Genomic DNA, 22,910 nt, shown 5'->3' with positions numbered 1-22,910 from the left:
CAAGATGGCTTTAGCAACACTGCTACCCAGGGCGTCTAACGAGAGTACGCATCTGACCACCACCAGGGCGTCTAACGAGAGTACGCATCTGACCACCACCAGGGCGTCTAACGAGAGTACGCTTCTGACCCCGGCCAACGGATCGCACTACCCCACGCTAACGAGAGTCGCATCTGACCACCCACTCACGAGGTCCGCCTGCCCCAGGCGTCTAACGAGAGTACGCATCTGACCACCACCAGGCGTCTACGAGACGCATCTGACACCAGGGCGTCTAACGAGAGTACGCATCTGACCACCACCAGGGCGTCTAACGAGAGTACGCATCTGACCACCACCCGAGGACTCAGTGGGGACACCACACAGGAAGCTCATCCTCTCAGGCATACTTAGGAGCCCAGAGATGGGAACCAACTCTGCAGCTTGCCCAGCCTGGGTGAAGAGGGCAGCAAAGCACGTTTCATTTATGAACAACGTGACTGTCTTAGTTAGGGTTTCTATTGCTGCCATGAAACACCGTGACCAAAGAGCAAGTTAGGGAGGAAAGGGTTTATCAGGCTTACACTTCAGCATTGTTGATCGTCACTGAAGGAAGTCAGGACAGGAACTCACACAGGGCAGGACCCAGGTCAGGAGATGATGCAGAGGCCATGGGGCGGGGAGCTGCTTCCTGCTTGTTTCCCGTGGCTTGCTCAGTCTGCTTTCTTATAGAACCCAGGACCACCAGCTCAGGGATGCCACCATCCACAATGAGATGGGCCCTCCCCCACCCACACCCCCTTACACCTGGATCTCACGGGGGGGGGGCATTTCCTCAACTGAGGCTCCTCCCGCTGATGACTCGCTGTGTCAAGTTGACACACAAACCAGCCAGTGCAGTGGATTACTATTACCTTCTCATGTCAGTGAACTCACTTTCACTATATCATCGATATGACCTCATCTCACTGGGATTCAAGGACAGATGTGTCTTCCATCTCCCCACACCAGATGAAATCAATAACCGTGTCTGCACTTCAGAAAATAAATGCAATGAGTTTTTTTTTTCCTTGGGGGCAGATACTCAAGGTAATTAAGAGAAGTGTGTGTGGGCTATGGGCTGTGGGCTGGAGGAAAAGAAGACACAATTAATCAAACTTGAGGGAATTAGCTCTCTTCCTGCATTGCCTCTGATCCTATAAATAACATTACATCATGATGATAAGGCATGCTGTTCACACACAAGACACAGGCTGCCCTTCAACAAAGGGTTCTGATAATGGGTGCACACGCCTTTGGAGTGTGGTCCCCCTGCCCTGGCCCCTGCTCCCACAGCCTCTGCAGGTCTCCTCTTCTTGCTCCCTGGTGAATGACTCACCACAGGGGTCAGCACCCACTTTCCAGTCCCAGCACCATCGTGAGTGAGGTCGAACAGCAGCAGCAGCACAGCCTGCTGTCTCTGGGAGACACCGGGGTACAATGTGACCTGCAGGGGTACAGAGCGGCAGGACCGCAGCCCGCTTCAAAGGTCCCTCAACCCCTAGTCTCCCTCCTTTGCTGGGAGAAAGCACTCTGACCACAGCGGCTTGGGGAGGGCAGGGTTAGTTGGCTTACGCTTCCAGACCACAGTCCATCACTGAGGGAAGTCAGGACGGAAACTCAAGCAGGAACAGGAAGCACAGCCATGGCTCACTCACAGGCCATGCTTAGCCTTACCATAGAGCCCAGGATCACCTCCGCGGGGGCTGGCACCACTCACGGTGGGCGGGGCCTTCCCACGTCAATCAGCAATCAAGGCACCCCTCCCCCCCCCACGCACACACAGATATGGTGGACACAGGCCGATGTGATCTTGGCAGCTCCTCCATGGAGGCTTTCCTTCCTAGCAAATTGACACTGCAGCTAGACAGGACATGCCCCTAGTGGACGACACCTGCAATAACAGGTCAACAAAAGGGGCGGAAACAGCGGGATCATACCAGGTCGTCATGTATGAGGAAATCCTTCTACCTCACCCTCCAGGAAGGACTGGGCACCAGGTGCCATGAAGTAAAGGTCAGCAATCAAAGGCGTCCCCGCAGACAGCACGGAGGGAGGGGTGTCCCCACTGTGCCTTGCTCAGCGGGAAGGAGCTCTGGCCGGGAATTCAAAAGGCAGCAGGACAGGCAGGCCACTGCCTCTTACAAGAAACCAGCCATCAGGCTGATCTCCACACTGCCCGGACAACTGTACAGAGAAGGTTCCAGAAGCAGGGCCACATCTGTGCGTTTAGCTTATCATTTCAAACATTCATTCATTCATTCATTCGTGTGTGTGTGTGTGTGTGTGTGTGTGTGTGTGTGTGTGTACATGCAGTGCAGTTGTCTGTGAAGGCCAGATAAGGACACAGAATCTCCTGGAGTTGGCGTTACCATGGGTTGTGAGCTCCCTGATGTGGGTGTGAGAACTGGACTCCAGTCCTCACAAACGCAGCCAGCGCTCTTACCGACCAACTGAGGCATCTCTCTAGTTATCAGACCATTTCAAATGGCAGCAGGCACCATCTCCACTGAAACATGGGCTGCTTGACTCGATTCCTGACGGCCAGGAGCAGCCTGAACATCTGAGGCTCAGTGCCAGCTGGGGCTCAGACAATCCAGAGAGACCAACACTCTGTTTATATGTAAGGCTCTGTGTACGTGCACAGGACATATATGTATATGACACACACACATGACAGACACGAAAGATAAAGTCCATGGGGCTGGGAGATGGCTCAGCACTGGCGGCTCGTCCAGAGGACCTGGATTCCTAGCTCCCACGAGGCTGCTCACAACCATCTGTAACTCCAGTTCCAGGGGTTCTGAGGCTCTCTTCTGGCCTCCTGGGGCACTGCATGCATGTGGTGCTCACACATACACAAAACACACATACACATAAAATAAAAATGAATACATCTAAAAAAAGAGACAAAGCACATTTAAGCATCTCCCATATGGCTGTTTGGTCCTGGAAGTAAGCACCGTGGGTGCTGTAGGGCTATAGTGAAGGCCCTCAGGCACAGACTGTGGGGGTCCTCCTGTGCCCTCATCCTGTGTCTCCTGGTCACAAGCACAGAGCTTCACTTAAATGCATTTGCATTCTGTCTCATTAGCATTTATTTAATTCAGTTCCTTACTATCACATCTCTGAAGTAAAAACAGAACTCTGAAGAAACGAAACTCTTCAGCAGTACATCAAAATCCCAACACACACTGTATCCACGGGTTCTGTAGCGTGGGTCCCTACGCAGATCCAAACTCAGATCCACAGATTTTAAACTGTAACTGCACACGCTTGTTTCCTTATACAATACAGGAAAACAACCATTTAGTTAGCCTTTGCACTGTACTGTACCGCATGGTATAATGTAGACGGCAGAAATTCAAGTGTTTGGAGCATGTGTCAACACACACAAACCCTCTGCCATTTTATAGGAAGGACTGGAGCACTCACTGACTTTGCCTCTGCAGGGGACCCTGGAACAGGCCTCCCAGGGACACAGAAGGATCCTGAGAAGGCAGTCACCTTGTATCTCCTTCACACACAGGTTTGCAAGAAAGGAGGAAGCACGTGACCAGCAGCTCCTCCTGATCAACTCCTCTTGATGGTTTAACTCATCTGTGCAGCAGGCCAACCCTGGACTAGCCCAGGACTTCCACTACAACACTAAACACAGCCTCCCCCAACTCCCCCCAAGGAGATAGTCACAAGTGTGAGCAAGAGTTCAGGAGATGCTTTCAAAATAAGAGTCCATGAAATGTTTGTGTGGCAGCTACTCTTTATAGGACATCTTCATGAACTTACGCATAGCTACTTTAGTCCACGTGAATAGCTGGGCATTTTCTTAGAGATAGATACTAAAAAGTGGCTATATTACCAAGTTGTCATATCACGTAAACGATGAAAGCACTCACAAAGTATGAAAGCATACACTGGACCAAATACATACAGATATATGGGGAACATACAGATTTGATTGTTGATACCGAACAAGAGGGAAAATGTACAAATCTGTACTGCTTGAAGGGAAAAAAGACTAGAGAATTATAGAAAATAGCTTATTAAAACATAGACTGTCCCTAATACTTTAAAAGTAACCAGGGGCTGAGCTGGCCCAGAGGCTGAAAGCACACACGTTGCTCTTAGAGGACAGGAGCTCAACCCCACCCACGGCCCAGCGGCCCAGCACCACCCCAACTGCCGCTCCAGGGGGACCTCACGCCTGCAGCTTCACAGGCGCTCACACCCACGCACAAAATTAAAAATATTAAACTGAATCTAAAAAATAATCAAGGCAAATTCTCATTGTATCTTAACAGTCTTAATACTACCATGGGTCTAACTGAAGGAAACTAACGGTAAATTTAAAGCTGTATCTAGGGTGGGAGTTGACTCAGGAGATTAATCTGTGGCATTCTACAGCTGAGGGACAGAGCCCGGACGTCCAGGGCACACGTAAGAGCCAGTGGGCATGCTGGTGTGTTGGCCTGCCTGTATCTCAGATCACTGTTTCACATTTGGGCATATCTGCATAGATGTACAAAGGGTAGATATTGGAGGACAAGACCCACATGTAGATACAAAGCTTATTTCTGTTTCACATGCACCATAACTATGTTCAGTGACTAATGGTACCATTAATTAAGAAGTTTATGATTTATGTATTTTCAATCTTATTTTTCCCTGTACAAACCAAAGGGAACAGAAGAACAGTAGTAACCAGACATCTCTGCCTACAAGCAGGTTCCAGTCCCCGAGTTTGAAAGAAAAGAACACTAGCAAACAGTACCGAATGCACAAGAGTCGGATCATTGTCTTAGTTACTTTTCGATTCAGAGACAAAACACCAAGACCATGGGCTGGAGAGATGGCTCAGAGGTTAAGAACACTGGCTGCTCTTCCAGAGGTTCTGAGTTCAATTCCCAGCAACCACATGGTGGCTCACAGCCATTTGTAATGAGATCTGGCGCCCTCTTCTGACCCGCAGGCATACATGTAGGCAGAACACTGTACACATAATAAAAAATTAAATCTTAAAAACAAAAACACCAAGACAACGCCAACCTACAAGAGACAGCACTTAACTGAGCTTACGGGTCAGAGTGTTGGAGTCCACAGTGGCAGAGCACAGGCGTGGGGCAGGAAGAGCTGGGCGCTCACAGCCTGAGACACAAGCAGGAGGCAGAGAGCTGAGTGCAAATGGCACAAGGCTTCTGAAATCTCAAAGCCTGACGCCTGGGACACACCTCCTCCAAGAAGGCCTCACCTCCTACCTTTCCCAAACATCCTAATTGGGGACCAAATATTAAAACATACGAGCCCATGGGGCCATCCGCATTCAAACCACCTCAAGTCAGAGCTGCATTTTAAGAGCAAGAGAAAGGAGAATGCCACCCCTGAGCTCACAAGCTTGAGCACAAACAAAAAGTTTCAAGATACTGAGGTGAAAACTAACTTGGCTACCTGCTTAAGTGTGTGGGCATCTCTACCGTGCTTCAAAATAAGACTGTCAGTGTGATCTCAGATCTGGGCAGGACGGCACCTGCCCGGGATCCCACCACTAGGGAGCCAAGGTGAGATTAATGTAAACCGATGACTTGCCTGGGCTATGTAGTGAGTGCCAGGCCAACCTGGGCTACAGAGCAATCTCTAAAGCATGTTTTATCTACACCAGGGCTTGGAGAATTCAACTCACAGAGTGAGCTGGGGCTGCAGGTCAAGGGAAGGACACTTGCTTAGCATATGCAAGGCCCTGGATTCAATTCCCAGCATTGCTGGACAAGATTACTCACAGCAGCAAAGTCAAACAGGAAGACCAAGCCTGGGGCCTGGGAGGCAGCTCAGCAGGCAGAGACACTTGCCAGTCGGTCTTCGGACCTGAAATCGAGCTCTAGAACCCACATAAAAGTGGGAGGAGAGAACTGATTCCAAATGTCCTCTGATCTCCTCAAGTATGTCACACAGCATGTGTCCTCCATCACACATGTGTGCATGTGAACGCAAGTATGCACACACACAGATAGTGAGATAAAATTACAAAGCTGCAAATCTCCTAAATACAGGGAGAGCCAGAGTCAGAGGCTGTTTCACATTGTCCAGGTTTCAGAGCCATTGCATAAGCTAGTGCAAAAGAATGGTTTCTGTATGACACTACACACCACCAAACCCAACCCTAAACGACAGAAGCAAAAGGAAAAAGCCAAACCCACCTCATGCCCAGAAAGCAACACTCAGCAGAAAACCCCCCACCATCCTCCTGGGGTTGCCTGGGGCTGACTTCTGACAGATGGAGGGACTCCTAGCTGGAGGGCAAAGAGTGTCAAAGCTTCCAGTTGGTGTATTGACAACTACTGGTAAGAAAAGGGGGGGTTCTGCAGTGAGAGCAGCCACCTTCATTCCAATGTCTGCAACCTCTCCATTTCCCCCAAACCCTCATGCTCCTGAACAAGACAAAAGATACAGAGAAGTGGGCCCTATGCAGCCAGGGCGTGGTGTAGCGAGTAGCCATTCCAGCTTTGATCTGGAAGTTCCAACCCCCATTGAGGCTTCGGTAACTGTCACGCCTACAAGGCAGGGCCGAGAGAGGACCCTGAAGACCCGAGATCCGGATATGCTGTCTCTCTTGGTTCCTGGACCCTGGATGCAGAGATAGACCGAGCAGAGTTCTCCAGAGAACACCACTGGACTGCGCCACAGCTTTCCCAGACCCTGTTACCTATCCCTTCACTTGTAAGTTACCCCACAAAATAAACCTCCCTTTTAACTACGTAGAGTGGCCTTAATAATTTCACCAATATCTGGAGCCCAATGTGGGGCACGAACCCGACCCTAAGATTAACAGTCTCATGCTCTACTGACTGAGCTGATGGGATTGAAGACTAGCAGTTATAGTTACAACTTAGATAGAACATATTAAGTATTAGACTCAGGTTCTTTAGGATAGGACACCTTTTGGAATGATCTTTGTAACATGCCATTTACCTACGCTCTAGACGTCTCTGGATTTTAGTATGTGTTTCTTGCTTAATATTGTTCACATTGGTTGTAGTTCCATCTTATCTAGGTCATTATCCCTCACTACTCCTGGACAATATTTGATAACCATTCCTTTGTATATAGTATTATATTAGGTTAGAACCTTCTTATTTAGACAAAAGGGGGAGATGTAGTGGGTAGCCATTCCAGCTTTGATCTGAAAGTTCCAACCCCCACTGAGGCTTTAGTAACAGTCACACCTACAAGGCAGGGCTGGGAGAGGACCCTGAAGACCCGAGATCCAGATGTGCCGTCTCTCTTGGTTCCTGGACCCTGGATGCTAGCAGTAGACTGAGCAGAGTTCTCCAGAGAACACCGCCAGACTTTCCCAGATCCTGTTACCTATCCCTTTACTTGTAAGTTACCCCACAAAATAAACCTTCCTTTTAACTATGTGGAGTGGCCTTAATAATTTCACCAAAAGCATGGTCTGGGTCTGGAGAGAGAGCCTGAGATCATGTGTGGGAAATCTCAGGAATTATCAGAAGCCCTCGTGGGTCTGTTTCCCTTTTCTGTGGCCTGACGATGACAGTTGTGTTGTACGCTCAGGCTGACTCTGAGGGTGGGACTGGATCACATGAGAAGAGCGCTTGGCATGTACAAAAGGTAACTGAGCAGATGAACATGTGGGAAGAGCAACGTTCATCTCAAAGCTGACGATTTCATTGCATAAACCAACCAATAGGTAAGATCATTACTAACTCAGAGGAGGAAAAGGGTTATATTTTGTGTCCTTTACCTACGTGACTTCACAGTACCCTCGTACCTTAAGCTTAAGAATGCCACTCACTCTCATTACTGAAGTCTCTTGTCCCAGCTTTGCCCCCGTCCCCTGAACAGAAAGAAGGTAACTGACTAATATCCCGGGCTCCTGAGAGGGTCCTCCTCAGGCCTGATGTAAAAAAAGGCACCAGGAGACGATGTTCCTGGGCCCGTGGCATCCTGGCCCATCCACAGTAGCCCCTGAGCATAAATCAGAGGCATGTCATCAGAAGTTTACTTAAGAAGCTGGGGAAGGTGCCATACCTCTAATCGCTGGATCCGCCCCTTGAAAAACATGAAGAGAGAAGAGTTCGGGTAAGCAGCTTCCTTTTTGAGAAGAATTTCCTTGGCTTCATCCAGGCCTGCTTGGTTATCACTGCCATCCAAGGCAAAAAATGGACGAACCACAGTGTGGTACCACAGCAAAGCTAATCTGCAGGCAGACAGGGAGAGAGAGACCACGAGCCAGGGTTCACTGAGATGCCTTCTGTTTTCAAAATAAAAATCAGCATGTGCTCTTCCAAAACTGACTTTCCTCAATAAAATCTTGCTATGCGTGCAATATTCCAAAAAGTACAATCAAAGTGCTTCCCCGTCTCTGTTTCTGTCAGTGTCTGGAAAACTGTTCCTTTAGCATCAGATGACAGTGCATAGTCCCTGCGCATGTGACAAGAGGGAAAGACACAGAAGCATCTGGCTGTCCTGAAGCTTCCAGCTGTGTCGTTACTAACAGAAACATCTGGATTCCATACCCCACTCATCCTGTGCACACACTGGAGACAGTCACCATCAATTTCTTGTCTCTTGTAATAAAAGCCTTTACATTTTGTAGAAGTAAAAAATATGTGTTCGTAAGTCAGGGTGCAGGCCAGCTGTGGTGGCTCACTCCTTTAATCCCAGCACTTGAGAGGCAGAGACAGGCAGAATTCTGTGTGTTCCACACCAGTCTGTTTTATATAAGAGGGCTACATAGTGAAATCCTACACCTATCTTAAAAATACATACACACACATGTATATGGTGTAAGCCACAGACTCTAGACTTAAATGTAAAATCCACAGTTGCAAATTATATATAAGCATTAAAATAACTGAGAGAAACAGATAAAAGGCCCCTTTCCCAGCCTAAGAAAATGTTAAACAATATAAAAACATAACTTATTTAAAATTCTCCAAGTTCGAGTTAGTTAAACTAGGCACATAGAGAGTAAAATCACTGAGATCTGCTTTGATGAACATATATAAGCACTTAACCAGCACATCAAATGTTTTCATGTGAACCTTACATCTAGTGCACCGGTAAATCTAAGCCCTTATGGAAAACATACTAATTGCCAAATTAATTCCAATCCTTTTTTCAGAGATAAACACAAAACAATATTAAGCCATAAGCAAGAAATGTCCACAAGTTACAAGCCCGTTAACACTGTTTAGTAAAGAGCCACTGTTTGTTCAATTTAGTGACTGACAGGGTAAAGCTTTTTTCCATGATTTTCACATCACTTTTAACCCTTCAAGGCTAGCATGTGTAAAACTGCATCACTGAGGTCTTGTATGACATCATACAGTAAGGAGAAATTTCTGACAAGATGGTGTCATATCAGAGAAGCAGACCCAGGATCTGTCAGGCAGCTCAGACTGAGGAGAGTGGTTGTTTTTTCCAGACTGAAAATTTAAAGATTTGTTTCTTTTCATGTGTATGGGTGTGTTTTATCTGCATGCACAGTGAGAGCACTATATGTGTGTAGTGCCCACAGAGGCCAGGAGAGGACATCAGACCCCCTGGTCCTGAAGCCACAGAGGGTTGTAAGCTGACATGGGTGTGCTGGGAACCAAACCAAATCCTCTGTAAGAGCAACAAGTGCTCTTAACTGCTGGGCCATCATCTCTCCAGCCCCCAGAATGAAATTTTAAAACCATATCCTTTTTAAGCATTTTAATCATTTTAATTTTAATATGGCTCAATTTAATGGGTTACTGGAGGATATCTAAACTATATATGCTACACCAACTAACTAGAGTCATCAAGGAAGGTTACCCAACATTGTGTTCTTTGCAAGGACAAAAATTTCAGAGTCACACAAAATTTGATCTTATAAATTCAAATAAACCAGAAGTGTGCATCTGAAAGACTGTAGTAAAGGTACAAAACTCCTTATAGAGTCATTGGTGGCTGGACGATAGGTCAACTCATAACTTGGGCTGGCCTGTTGTGGAATATTAGTTTAGGTGTGTTAGATTTGTTTATGCTGTGGAATATTTGTTTAATGATGCAAAGATGTGTTGCATTCTTTCATGTTGCATTTGTTTAACTCTGTGAAGCTGTGTTACTTTGCCTGTCTAAAATACCTGATGATCTAATACAGAGCTGAATGGCCAATAGCAAGGTAGGAGAAAGGACAGGTGGGGTTGGCAGGCAGAGAGAATAAATAGGAGAAGAAGATGTGGAAGAGTGAGAAAAGGAGGAGAGGAGGATGCCAGGGGCCAGCCACCCAGCCACCCAGACAGCCAGTTACATAACCAGCCACGGAGTCTGAAGGAAAGAAAGAAATATAGAATAGAGATAGGGAAAGGCCCAGAGGCAAAAGGTAGATGGGACAATTAAAGTTAAGAAAAGCTGGCTAGAAACAAGCCAAGCTAAGGCCGGACATTCTTGAGTAGGAATGAGACTCTGTGTATTTATTTGGGAGCTGGGTGGCGAGCCCCCAAAGAGTCAAAAACAACCAACTATGCTAGCGGGGAACAGCTCGACTGGGAGACTGCTGACCTCCCAAGAATGGGCACCTAAGCTCCACCCCAGACCCACATGAAAAGATGGACCTGGGAGCACATGCTTGTAATTTCAGTGCTGGGGAGGTGCAGGCAAGTGGATCGCCGGGCTACTCAGCCGAGACGACTGGTCAGCTCTGAGCCAATGAGAGGCTGTCTCAAAGGAGCTGTCTCCGAGGGAGACACCATGTTGCTCTTTCGTCTCCACACACTGTGCGTGTGTGCCCCACATATACAACACACACACACACACACATGAAAATAAGGAAATAACAAATAGAGGATTCAGGGGACTTAACAAGCCGTGTCCCAGCTCTCCGACTAACAGGATCATGTCACCACAGCACAGAACACACTCCTTGACGTTTCATGACAGGCACAGCATCCTACTCCACCAGCCAGCATTTTTCCTGAAGTTTCAATCCTCACTGCGGTTTACTTACTTTCAATACTATATTATCTACCAAAGCATTGCAATATAGCTACTCACGTAGCTAAAGGGGCCTTCATGTCCTTACTTTCGCTTGCATACGTCAGTGAAGAAAGGCCCTGTAGGCGGTCTCCAGGAAACCCCAGCAGGTTGATGATTTTGAGCAGGTTTGGGGGCACCATGGATATGCAAAGGTGAAAAAGGCCATATCCAAAGCTAACAGCACCTTTCAGTTTGTTTAGGGACTCCTCAGTCACCCCTTCAGCCACCATGTGATTATCATTTGCTGCATCAGAAGACAGGGGCTCTTCCGTTAGCTTCTTCTGATACAGTTCCTGAAGGGCGTTGATGTCCGCATAGCACTTATTGTAAATCTTCCAGGCTTTCCTAAGGATCCACCCACCTTTTATGTAGGCTGTGAAGAGAAGGGGAGAGGGGATTTAAAACCCAGCAACAGTGTTTGCATTCGTATAACGTTACAGGGCAGTTAGAACCTGGGAAGAGAAAAGAGAAGCAAACAGCTGAAAACACATTTATTAGCTGTGACAGTACTGCACCTGCCTCTCGGGGCTTCCCCACTTCCTGTTTACACTCAGTGTTCTCAGCACAGGCTACAGCCACAGGGAAGAAGTGGGGCTCAGTCTGTTAGTGCTGCTGTCCAACTCTTCCCATAGAGGGAGGGAGGGGAGGGGGAGGGGAGGGAGGGAGGGGGAAGGAAGGGGAGGGAGGGAAGGGAGGGAGGGGGGGAGGGGAGGGAGGGGGAGGGAAGGGAAGGAATAAGTGAAGGAAAGGAAGGATGGAAGAAAAGGGGAACAGGCTGAAGGAGGGGAGAGGGAGAAGGAGGAGGAGGAGGGGAGCGGGCAGGAGAGAAGCCCATCTAAACCCCACTTCCCCAGTCTCTGCGGAACCCCCACTGCCTCCCGGAGCCACTGTGTTGTTTCCTGGCAGACCTTCCTCGCACCCTTGTCTGTCTCTCCCCTGTATTTTCATTCCTCAAAGCAGAGTTCTCAGTCTAATCCATGGCTAAATTTGTGCCCACCCACTGAGCAAGGTGTCCTGCCAGAAAGTATTAACAAGCAAACAGAGTGGTTAATTCACACTTACTAGATCAAAATGCCAAAGCAGTGTCCCAAACAGTCACTCACGTTAAAGGCAGACGTGTGAAGAACCCCCAGGACACCTCCATCTGATGCTTGCTGTGTACTAAGGGTGGTTTTCACTTGATCTATGGCAAAGGCTGGCGTCCACACACTGTCCCAGACTGGGGACATGGACAGTGAAGAGGGTGGCAAAGACCAGGCTGGTCCTTAACAGGACCCTCGAGAAGATCCCACAAACAAGACTTCCAAGGTGGAAGGTGAGACAGTCACTCTCCGTGGTCCTTTGGTCCCTCTCCACAGGCCTTCAGCTTCCTGCTGTCCATGTTGCCTCTGAGCACATTTCTACCTTCAGATGGAGGTAGGTTTATCTGTGGTTGTCTGAGAACATATTCATGTTTGGAGGAGAGGCTTCCTGGCGGGAATTTTCAGAACCAAGTTCTCTTGAGACAACAGACAAGCTTACTGGCCCAGCCTGCCCCAGTATCAACAGGACAACAGGACGTTACTGTTCTGACCTCTGTGAACAAATGGAACCCATGACCTGACACAGGCTAGCAGAGCCTGACAACAGCGGAAATGCACTTCAGAAAACACGTGATTTCAGAAATATATGGTATCAAATAAAATCGGATTCATAAACTACAGCACTGGAACTGAAAGGGAGCTAGGATATGGTACATTGCTACAAGCTGTAAAAATATATAGCGTAGGATTTCAGCTGATGATGACAAAGCTAATACCTGGAAGAAGCCAAGGGCCTTCCAGAGGTCAAGCTGAGGCTCAAGGAGCCTTGGTGAGATTTGACTTTTGAGTATCAGCCGTTTCCTGCTATGAGTTTCTCATGTGCTATTGTAGCTTTTCCATCATGTATTGGGCACCATTTCCCTCTGTTAAAGGAATATTCAGATATACACATATATATAGCTGACAGCTACGCACAGCCAGAACCCCAGTTCAAGCCTCCCTGTAATTATCGTCATTGGCAGCATCCGGCCAGGACCATTCCCAGAGGGATGAAAGTACCGTATCAGAGATACCTCTGTATTCTCTAAGAACAGACTTGAGCATCCAAGGCCAAACAAAACAACACGTGTCTCCTACCTAGGTCAGGAGGATGGCTTTATGTCTTGTGCAATTTAGGGTGAGACCCTCCTTCCTTACAGCCTTATTTATAGACTCCTAATTTCTTACATAACCACTTCTAGGAATGTAGACTGAGCACATAAATTCCCTTCTTGATATACTAACGGATGATTAGCTCTCTATTGACTTCCTCCTTTACCACTCCCCTTTTGGGTTGTAAAAGAAAGCCTGGTGGTCACTGACTGAGGAAAATTCTTACCTGCCTTTAAGACCCTGTAAGAATTCAAGCCTGGTGACCTTGCTCTGTGAGAGGATTGCTATTGCTTGGGTTTATAACTGGGATTCCTGAGAGACTTAGGGAAAACTGAGAGAGTCAGAGAACTGAGAGGTAGAAGGAAAGGGAGGAGGATTTTTGAAGAGAGAACTTGAAGACAAGATAGAGAAGAGACAAGAGAACAGAAGAACTAGATGGGTAAGAACTGGAGAGGAATGTACTGAGATGGGAAGAACTAGATTGAAGGGTTAAAAGAGAGTACTAGAGGAACAAGATGGAAGATGAGGAAGAGCCAGATGGGGAAGAACAAGATGAGGAAGAACGAGATGAGAGAGAAGGAGCTGGAAGAGGAGCTGATATGGAAAGAACTAGATGGATGAGAACCTAGATGGGGCAGAACTAAGATGAGAGAATTAAGTTAGAACTTAGAGGGCACAGCAGATAAATGGAGAGAGAAATCAGGCAAGAAAGGAGCTAGGCACGAGAGCAGAACTGAAGCTGTGTAGAAAGAGAACCAACACAGAAGAATAAAGTGTATGGACTAAGGAGTTTCATGTATGTAGATTCATTTCTTTTCATTGAAGATTAATTATCAGCTAGTTGTAGATTCTTCCCGGACCCTGGGAGGGGACTATCGAGGGGCTGGATCTCCATACTCCTCGTTAGTACATACAGAAAAGAATGAACCCAGTGGTCCTGCCCGCTGTCCTTCTAAAGGCCTGTCTGCCATGTGTGTCCCTGGCTAGGCAGAAAGCTCAGATTTCAGAAGACTTGGCTCTGGGGACACCTGGATTTGCCTGAAAGTCTGGAATGTGGGGATGTGTGAGGCAGGGGATGCCTACAGAACTGGCCCCCTGTAATAAAGCTGGGCCTGGGGTCTGAAGGAGATGTCCTCATGGTAACACTTATTTTGTGTCTTCAATCATTGCTGAGAAAAGCATGTGACTCTTCTGGAGAGTGGCACCCTTGGGAACCTGTGCTTGGTCTCATCTTTGCCCCAGACATCCTCCACTTTGCTGATTCCACCCTACATCCTGTTGTCATGAACCACATTGTGATTGTGCCCTGAGTCCTGTGGGTATTTTGCAGGGGGTGTTCTAGCCAATATAATACAATATACTCAAGCATACCAATTTCCCAACAACGGATGTCTGCATTTCCTATGGAATCACAATGAACATTCTGAGTGGTGAATGTTCTGGAGTCTTTGTCCATCTAAAAGAACAGGGTAAGAATAAAAAAGGAAGACTAAGTAGCCTGGACCAGTATGATGGCTCAGAAATAAGGGTACCTGCCCTGAGCCCGACGACCCGAATTTGATCCCAGGGACCCATACGGTAGAAGAAGAGAACTGATCCCTGCAAGCTGTCCTCTGATCCCCACAGACACGTGGGGCATGCATTTCCCCATCCTTTGCACAAACAAAATAAATAAACGTGATAACAAATGCAAATTCCCAAAGCCTGCCTACATTTCTTATTATGAATCTAAGATTTTATTGAGACATCATATTTAGTTGAACTGGACAGAAGTTACTGCACGGACAATCCATCTCAGACATCGACTAGGTAAACCCAGGAGAAATAAACGTGTTCCAGAATCTCTTCTTCAGGAGCTGCACGGATGTTCTTGTCCCCCACGTAAACAAACCCTGAGCTTAGGAGTGAAACTCTCCTTTTGACTTTCTCAACATTCATTTTTCTCCCAGAAAACAAGCACCTAAAAGTCTTCCTCCTCTCTCCCTCCATCCTTATCTGGGATTGAGAAGGAAAATTTGGCTCCATTTACCCTGTGTTTTCCTTATTAAAGGAAGTAGAATCTTGATTTAGGAGGAAGCAGCATTGAGGAATAGACAACAGGTGACAGAGGCGGGGTAAGGGCACGGCAGCCAATCAAAACCAGCCAAGGGATAAGACAGAGGCGGGGCAAGGGCACTGCGGCCAATCAAGGCCAGCCGAGGGGTTAGCTGGACAGCTAAAGAAATAAGGGCAATGTCCAAACTTGGGAAAATGAAGTTTAACAATCTAGACCCCAGCAGAGGACCGAGAAAAAAGCAAGCAGCACCAGTACCCAACAGGAAAAATCCACCAATTCCTACCTGCATAGAACTCAGTCAGTAAAGAAACACTGAGTGCCACAAAGTGAAAACCCCATTCTTACCAAATAAAAATACAGTGAATTTCATGCCTAAGATAGCACATGGGTCTCGGCGTCTGTGAGGATAAAGTATACTGTGACACACACACACTCGGGAAGCTTTAACTTGAGTCAGTAAAATTAAAATCCAAGAGCTTGTTGGACTACTCAAGACTAGAAAGCCAACTGCATGCAAACAAAACTACACAGAAAGAAATCCACTGCGAGCAGCTTGCTTTGGAACAGTCTCTCCAGGACTCCCCCTGCCCTCGGAAGGAGCCGCGCATGCCGCTGTGCAGATTATGCAGTGGAGGGTGCAGCTGGCCCTGCACCCAACTCTGCAGGGGAGAGGCTCTGCCTTGGGGAAAGGCCGGGCTAACTATAACCCAGCAATGCCTCCAAAGAGCACGTTCCTTCTGTCTAGCAGAACGCAGCTTTCAGGGCCCATGAGGCATGACCTTCTGCCGGCTCCTCAAAGGGCAGATATAAATCATTCAGCTGCTGTGATCTCTCTGGGCCTGAGAAGGTGGAAAGAGGCAGGAAACCACAGACCATTTGGCCTACCCTGTGAGGGCCAGGCATCAATCTGCAGGGAGACAGGGAGGGGGGTCAGGAAGCCCTGCCACACACGGAGTGGAAATCCTTCCTAGAAAGGGCGACCTCTTAGAAAATGAAAGCGTCCAGTTATACCACGTTGACCTTTGGAGGAGCCCTGTCATTTTCCACAGGGACTGTTCTGGTGGAAGACCCACCTCAAATCCCTTCCCCCATCTCTTTCCCTAAACCCACCCCTTCAAAGCCCACCTAACGCCGGGTGGTGGTGGCGCACGCCTTTAATCCCAGCACTCGGGAGGCAGAGCCAGGCGGATCTCTGTGAGTTCGAGGCCAGCCTGGGCTACCAAGTGAGTTCCAGGAAAGGCGCAAAGCTACACAGAGAAACCCTGTCTCGAAAAACCAAAAAAAAAAAAAAAAAGCCCACCTAACACAGCTCCTCCCCAGAGGCTCAAGACCACTCCCACAGGGTGTATAAGCTGCATCCCAGAAAACAGACACGTGGTTCTTCCGGTCTCTCGTCCCCAGTTCCTTGTCTCCTCTCTATGGGGCCGGGGAATCACCCGGGAACACTTTACCCATTAAACCGGGCCTTTTCCTAATTTGGTCTGATTTGGATTACTGCATCGGCTGACAGGCCTATCAGGGTGCAAAGGAACTTATCGGGGACCACGTCTGGCAGGAGCACCTGCCTTAGGAGCCCACAGTTCAGATCGGTCAGGCTCACCCTCCCGAGACCCAGCAAACAGGCTTCGAGGTAAAAGAGCTGATGAACTGTGTGTGTGCATATGTGCATATGTCTGTGCGTGTATCTAAGTGATTGTGGGAAGGGTGCATGGTTGTGTGGGTGTGTGAGCAGGTACATGTGAAGGCCAGAGGACAGACACCCTTGGTACTGTTTCTCAGGAATGTCGTGTGCCTTCTTTGAGTCAGCCTGGAAGTAGATGAAACTGGGTGGCTAGTGGGCCTCAGAAGTCCCCCTGTCCTCCATCACAGCTGGGAGGAGTGTGTTCCCATGCCCAGATGCCCAGCTTTACACGTGGATTCCAGGGATGGAACTCAAGTCTCACGCTTACGAGGCAAGCACTTCACCAAAGGACCATCTTTCCAGCACAGCAGGTGACGTCATTCTCCCCGGCCAGCTCACCTCCCCACTGTCTTCACCCACAGACAAGGGAGTTCGGACAGACTCACTGCTCCTCTGACTTCCTGAGTGGCAGCACCCTCCCTCTGCTCCTCTTTCATTCACAGAGTACACAGTCACCACATGCCAGGGAGCGCCCCAAACATGCATCTGAGACACGGGAAGGAGATGGACTGTTTGTTTGTTTGTTTGTTTTTGTTTTGAGCAGCCTTGCACTGCGGCCTAGGCTAGCCTTGACTGTCTGATCCTTCTGCCCCAGTCTCCAAAGTGCTGGGATTAGAGGCCAGCACTTAGCCCCCTCCCTGCCTGGTGCATTCTTTATAACTGCAGGAGACAGGAGAGACCCTCGGCCTTCCTCCTGGGCCAGAACCACTTGTTCTGACGCAATCTCTGTAACTCCATGCCTGCTGGTCACAGGAGCTTCCTGAGTTAGAACTTCTCATCCTTTCCCCCTGCGGAACCACAGTCCTCAGGTCAAGATTCACCCTCCTTCATCTCTGGCCATCAGCGCCTGTCATCTCACAGGGCCAGACTCCGAGGAAGTGCTGAAACACATGGGTAAGGAGGAAAACAGCACACAGACCAGCCAGTTCCTACCCCGAGAGCTCACAGCCCGACAGTGAAGCAGGTCTAGAAAGGACAACCCAGATCCCGTGACAACTGCTCACTTGGCCACACACAGGGTTCCCCTCTCAGGACTGACGAGGCCTATGAGGAAAGAAGAAGGCTTGGGCCACAGCTGACTAGGCAAGAGAGGGAGGCAAAGTGTGTTTCTAGTGTGTGGGGGGCATGTGAACTGAGACACAAGCTGCCACGGCTGTTTCAAAGAACCTCGAGGAATGAGCACACAGGATGCCAGAGGGGCGGGCCAACCACAAAAGGGACTTGGCTCTACCTGGTGACGCAGGCAGGGGAAGTGTCCAAAGCACAGGTGTAACACATCCCAGGACAGCTCCAGCAGCAGGGAGCATGTCAGGGAGAGTCGGGGACACCGGCATTGTGGGCTACAAGGAGGTGGTGGCACAATCTGCCAGACTGAGGGGCGGAGAGAGAGTCACGGCAGGGCTAGGTGACAAAGGAGGAAAATGTGGTTGTCTCCCAGGAAAGGAAGGGAAAGGCCAGAAACACCATCTGAGCATTCACTATGGCAAGAATACAGCAACCAGTAGGTACGACTGTCTTCAAACACAAACCAAACAAGGAAGTAAACCCCATGGCAAGTGACACAAGGTAGGTTTCCAACATAAGCTCTTATTACCAAGTTATATGTTCAGAGGAGAAAAGAAAGAGGGGACCGTAGTTACAAAGGAATAAGGTCGTACTGGAACGTGGAGGGAGATGATGGGGTGATGTGCTCCTTAAAAAGCCAGACTTACCCCATGCACGGCTCTGGTCAATGTGCCCACTGCTCAGAGGGAAAAGCTCTGAAGGTAGAGGCCGGTGGTTTATTTTTTTCTATAAGTGGATCCATGGAGAACGTTCTAAGACGTCAGGCATGATGGACATGCCTTATAGTCCAGGGCAGGAGAAGAATGAATTAGAGGCCAACCTGGTCTGTAGAGTGAGACCCAGAAAAGCAGAACAGACCACAAGCAAGGACCAATCCCAACAACCAAGTAAACAAAGGACGATTTGTGGGAAGCTCATTGCTGGCTGCATTGGCTCACTGGCACAAACACTGAACTTTTCATCAAATAAGCAGCCATGACCGGAGGCTGGAGGTCCGTGAGACTTGCCCTTCAGATTCAGTATCCATTTAATAAATCAGAAAAGCCAACAGTGCTGTCATATGTCTGTGACAGGCAGGATTAAACATCATCCTTGTCAGCATCAGACGAGAGGAGAAGGGGAAGCAAAGCCCAGAAAGGTGTCCTGTGAGATGGCATTTCAGTAAAGGACCCACTCACACAGGAGGTCTGGGCACAAGCCCAGCATTGCCACCCGGTTAGTGGGTGATACAGGTTCCACTCCACTAATAAACCAAAAAAGAAAGAAAGAAAGAAAGAGAGAGAGAGAGAGAGAGAGAGAGAGAGAGAGAGAGAGAGAGAGAGAGAGAGAGAAAGAAAGAAAGAAAGAAAGAAAGAAAGAAAGAAAGAAAGAAAGAAAGAAAGAAAGAAAGAAAGAAAGAAAGAAAGAAAGAAAAGAAAAAGGCATGCACAATAAAGAACACACAAATGCCCACAAGAACCCCTTAAGTACACTGTGGCCCATCTACACAATAAACATATGCTGTGATTTGTAATTACATTCTGAAACCCAGGCTTAGGAACACTGTCAAAACTGCCATCTCCGAAGAAGAGGTGAGACAAAGTACTGTAGATTCAATTTCATTAAAAAGTATTCTTTAAAGAGGACCTTTCTTCCAGGTGGAAACATCGGTGGTGATAACCTGACTTTTTTTTGTCTTTTAGCAGAATCTTTTCACTATTTCTATAACAGTGCCTGGCCATTTTCTAACTGGGATCATGGGAAACAAAGGATATTGTCTGGGCGTCTACACTGGAGGAGGGACCCACACCTTGCTTGCTGACCTCACTCAGTGCTGGCACTCTCGGGAGCTCTGTAACTGCTGTGTGGGCCAATGGAGGGCACCTGAATCCGTTCTGCAACCTTCGGTAGCTTTCACCCAAACCCTCCTCGGCATGCTTGATCCTTCTCTATGACTACCTTCTGTTCTCTGCGAGGCAGCATCTCGGGGCTGGAGAGATGGCCCCGCAGCTAAGAATAAGTACTGCTCTTCCAAAAGACCCGAGCTCAGTACCCAGCACCCACGTCAGGCAGCCCGAAACCACCTCTAACTCCAGCTCTGACGCCTTCTGCTGGCTTCCAAGGGTATTCAACATGTACTCAACATACAGAAATAAAAATAAAACTGGGGAGAGGAGAGGGGGAGGCAGAGAGAGGTGTGCTCTTTTGCTGCCCAGGCTGGTCCTGAACTCCTGGGCTCAAGGGATCCTTTAGGCTTGGTCAATCCCCAAGTAGCTGGGATTTGTGTATCAACACACCTGGTTACCCTCTCTCTTAGACATTTTCTTTATACTTTTTAATTTTTGAGATAGTGTCTCTTTATGAACCCCAACTGTCCTGGAACTAGTCCAGGCTGGCCTCAAACTCACAGAGATCTCCCTGCCTCTGCCTCCCGAGTGCTAGAATTAAAGGTGTGAACCACCACTCCTGGCAAGATCGTTTTCTTAACTGCTGAAATGAGTTCCTCACCAGAATTCTTGGGCATCAGAAAAAGAATGCAAAATGATGAGCGATCAAGAACTTGTCATGACTGCGGTGTTCCAGGTAAGGTGTGCTGCCCCTCAGTCACTGCACAGTTCTGATCAGCAGGGCAGGGGTGGGGGGTGAGGTGAAGTGAGGTGGGATGAGGTGGGGATGGAGTGGGGTGGAGGTGAGGTCAGGTGGAGGTGAGGTCAGGTGGGGGTGAGATGGGGTGTATGAGATGGGGGATGGGGTGGGAATGGGATGGGGAGGGTGGAGTGGGGGTGAGGTGGGGGATAGGGGGATGGGATGGGGAGGGGTGGGGTGGGGGATGGGGTGGGAATGGATGGGGAGGGTGGGGGGTGAGGTGGGGGATGGGGGGGAATGGGTGGGATGGGATGGGGATAAGGAGGAGTGGGGTGGGGGTGAGGTGGGGGATGGGGTGGGAATGGGTGGGATGGGATGGGGTGGGTGGGGTGGGGGATGGGGTGAGGTGGGGTGGGGTGAGGTGGGGATGGGGTGGGTGGGGTGGGGTGAGGTGGGGATGGGGTGGGTGGGGTGGGATGCAGTGGGGTGGGGTGGGGTGGGGTGGGTGAGGTGGGGGGGTGAGGTGGGGATGGGGTGGAGTGGGGTGGGGTAGGGGTGAGGTGGGGGATGGGGGGGGGGGGGTAGGGGGGTGGGGTGGGGGTGGGTGGGGTGGGGTGAGGTGGGGATGGGGTGGAGTGGGTGGGTGGGGTAGGGGTGAGGTGGGGGTGGGGTGGGGGGGGTGGGGTGGGGTAGGGTGAGGTGGGGATGGGTGGGGTGGGGATGGGGGGGGGGGGGTGGGGTGGGGTGGGGGGGGGGGGGTGGGGGTGGGGGGGTGGGGTGGGGTGAGGTGGGGTGGGGTGAGGTGGGGATGGGGTGGAGTGGGGTGGGGTGGGTAGGGGTGAGGTGGGGGGTGGGGTGGGTGGGGTGAGGTGGGGTGGGGTGGGGTGGGTGGGGTGGGGTGGGATGGGGTGGATGCGATGGGGTGAGGTGGGGTGGGGGTACTTCACCTGACTGCCTCACACCACTATGAGCTCTCAGCATGTTAGAGTTGTCTTGTTAGTCAGGTGTTGAGAGTAACGAGAAAAAGTCACAGGGAAGAAAAAACAACACAAAAGAACCAGAACAAACGGTAAAAGCAGATGTGCTCTGAGGACATTTCAAAGAAAGACAGATGTTTGGAAGTTTAAATGTTAGAAGACAAAAATAAATAAATGAAAAGTTAAATTTTCTTTCAACTGAAGCTGAACAGAAACAGCATCAAGTAGGAGACAGAAACGGACGCAGAAGAAAAGGAGAGGAAATGATTTCCAGTTGTCTAGAAAGAACAGTATAAATTACATTCCAAAGGGAAAAATCATCTTCATGTAAATTTTGAGAGAAAACGTGTTTTGGAGAATGAATTTGAACTGATTTCCACTTAGTGTTTTCTTCTCTTATTTCCCCTTGTATGTAAATCCTGTCTGGTCACAGGGGCAGGTTTCTGCTGTCAGCATCGAAGAGACACAAGCACACCGGAAATCAGACCCACGGCATGCCCTGCCACACTCATCTGAACCACCCGACTCAGGAAAGGGAAGCAGCCAAAGCCTGGCGTGCTGGGCAGAGATCGACCACACAGTCTACACCTGCAGAAGCCGCGGTGACACCAGGCACTCGGAACAGCAGGAACTGTTCCCGACAAACTTGACACTGAAGGAGCTCACAACCATCTCCTGAGAAGCGAAATCCAAACCAGTTTGATTTCACTTTAAAGAAAAACATGTACAACGTGATGACCAAGGCACTATCATATGCCCCCACATAAAAGACACCGGCAATTTCTCTAAGAAAGACAAAATTAGCTTAAGACTGAAGACTGTGATGCAGACTCAGGACCAAATGACGCTGCTGAGCATACATTAAGCTCCCACAGTTTCAATTTCCTAAGTAGTAAATCAGTAGCCACTGCCCCCAAGCTCTGCCATGTATGTATTTAAAAAAAATTATTGATTGTGTCCAGAGAATAGTGAACAGCATTAAAAATGTGTCCAGAGAATAGTGAACAGCATTAAAAATGTGTCCATGGAATAGTGAACAGCATTAACAATGTGTCCATGGAACAGTGAACAGCATTAAAAATGTGTCCATGGAATAGTGAACAGCATTAAAAATGTGTCCATGGAATAGTGAACAGCATTAAAAATGTGTCCATGGAATAGTGAACAGCATTAAAATGTGTCCATGGAACAGTGAACAGCATTAAAAATGTGTCCATGGAATAGTGAACAGCATTAAAAATGTGTCCATGGAATAGTGAACAGCATTAAAAATGTGTCCATGGAATAGTGAACAGCATTAAAAATGTGTCCATGGAACAGTGAACAGCATTAAAAATGTGTCCATGGAATAGTGA

At 48.7% G+C, this 22,910-nt stretch overlaps 1 protein-coding gene across 1 annotated transcript in view; it reads right to left on the bottom strand.

Moving 5' to 3' along the window:
* Window positions 1-22,910, bottom strand: part of Ttc39c (tetratricopeptide repeat domain 39C) — an 89,617-nt gene that overhangs the window by 27,249 nt on the left and 39,458 nt on the right. The window contains exons 5-6 of the mRNA XM_028876682.2: window positions 11,056-11,410; window positions 8,062-8,230 (exon numbers count right to left, since the gene is read on the bottom strand). Of these exons, the coding sequence (XP_028732515.1) occupies window positions 8,062-8,230; window positions 11,056-11,410 (524 nt within the window). The remainder of the gene's footprint in view (window positions 1-8,061; window positions 8,231-11,055; window positions 11,411-22,910) is intronic.

Source organism: Peromyscus leucopus, chromosome 19 (genome assembly GCF_004664715.2).
Source record: "Peromyscus leucopus breed LL Stock chromosome 19, UCI_PerLeu_2.1, whole genome shotgun sequence".
NCBI lineage: Eukaryota > Metazoa > Chordata > Mammalia > Rodentia > Cricetidae > Peromyscus > Peromyscus leucopus.
This window is presented reverse-complemented; position numbering and strand designations above follow the sequence as displayed.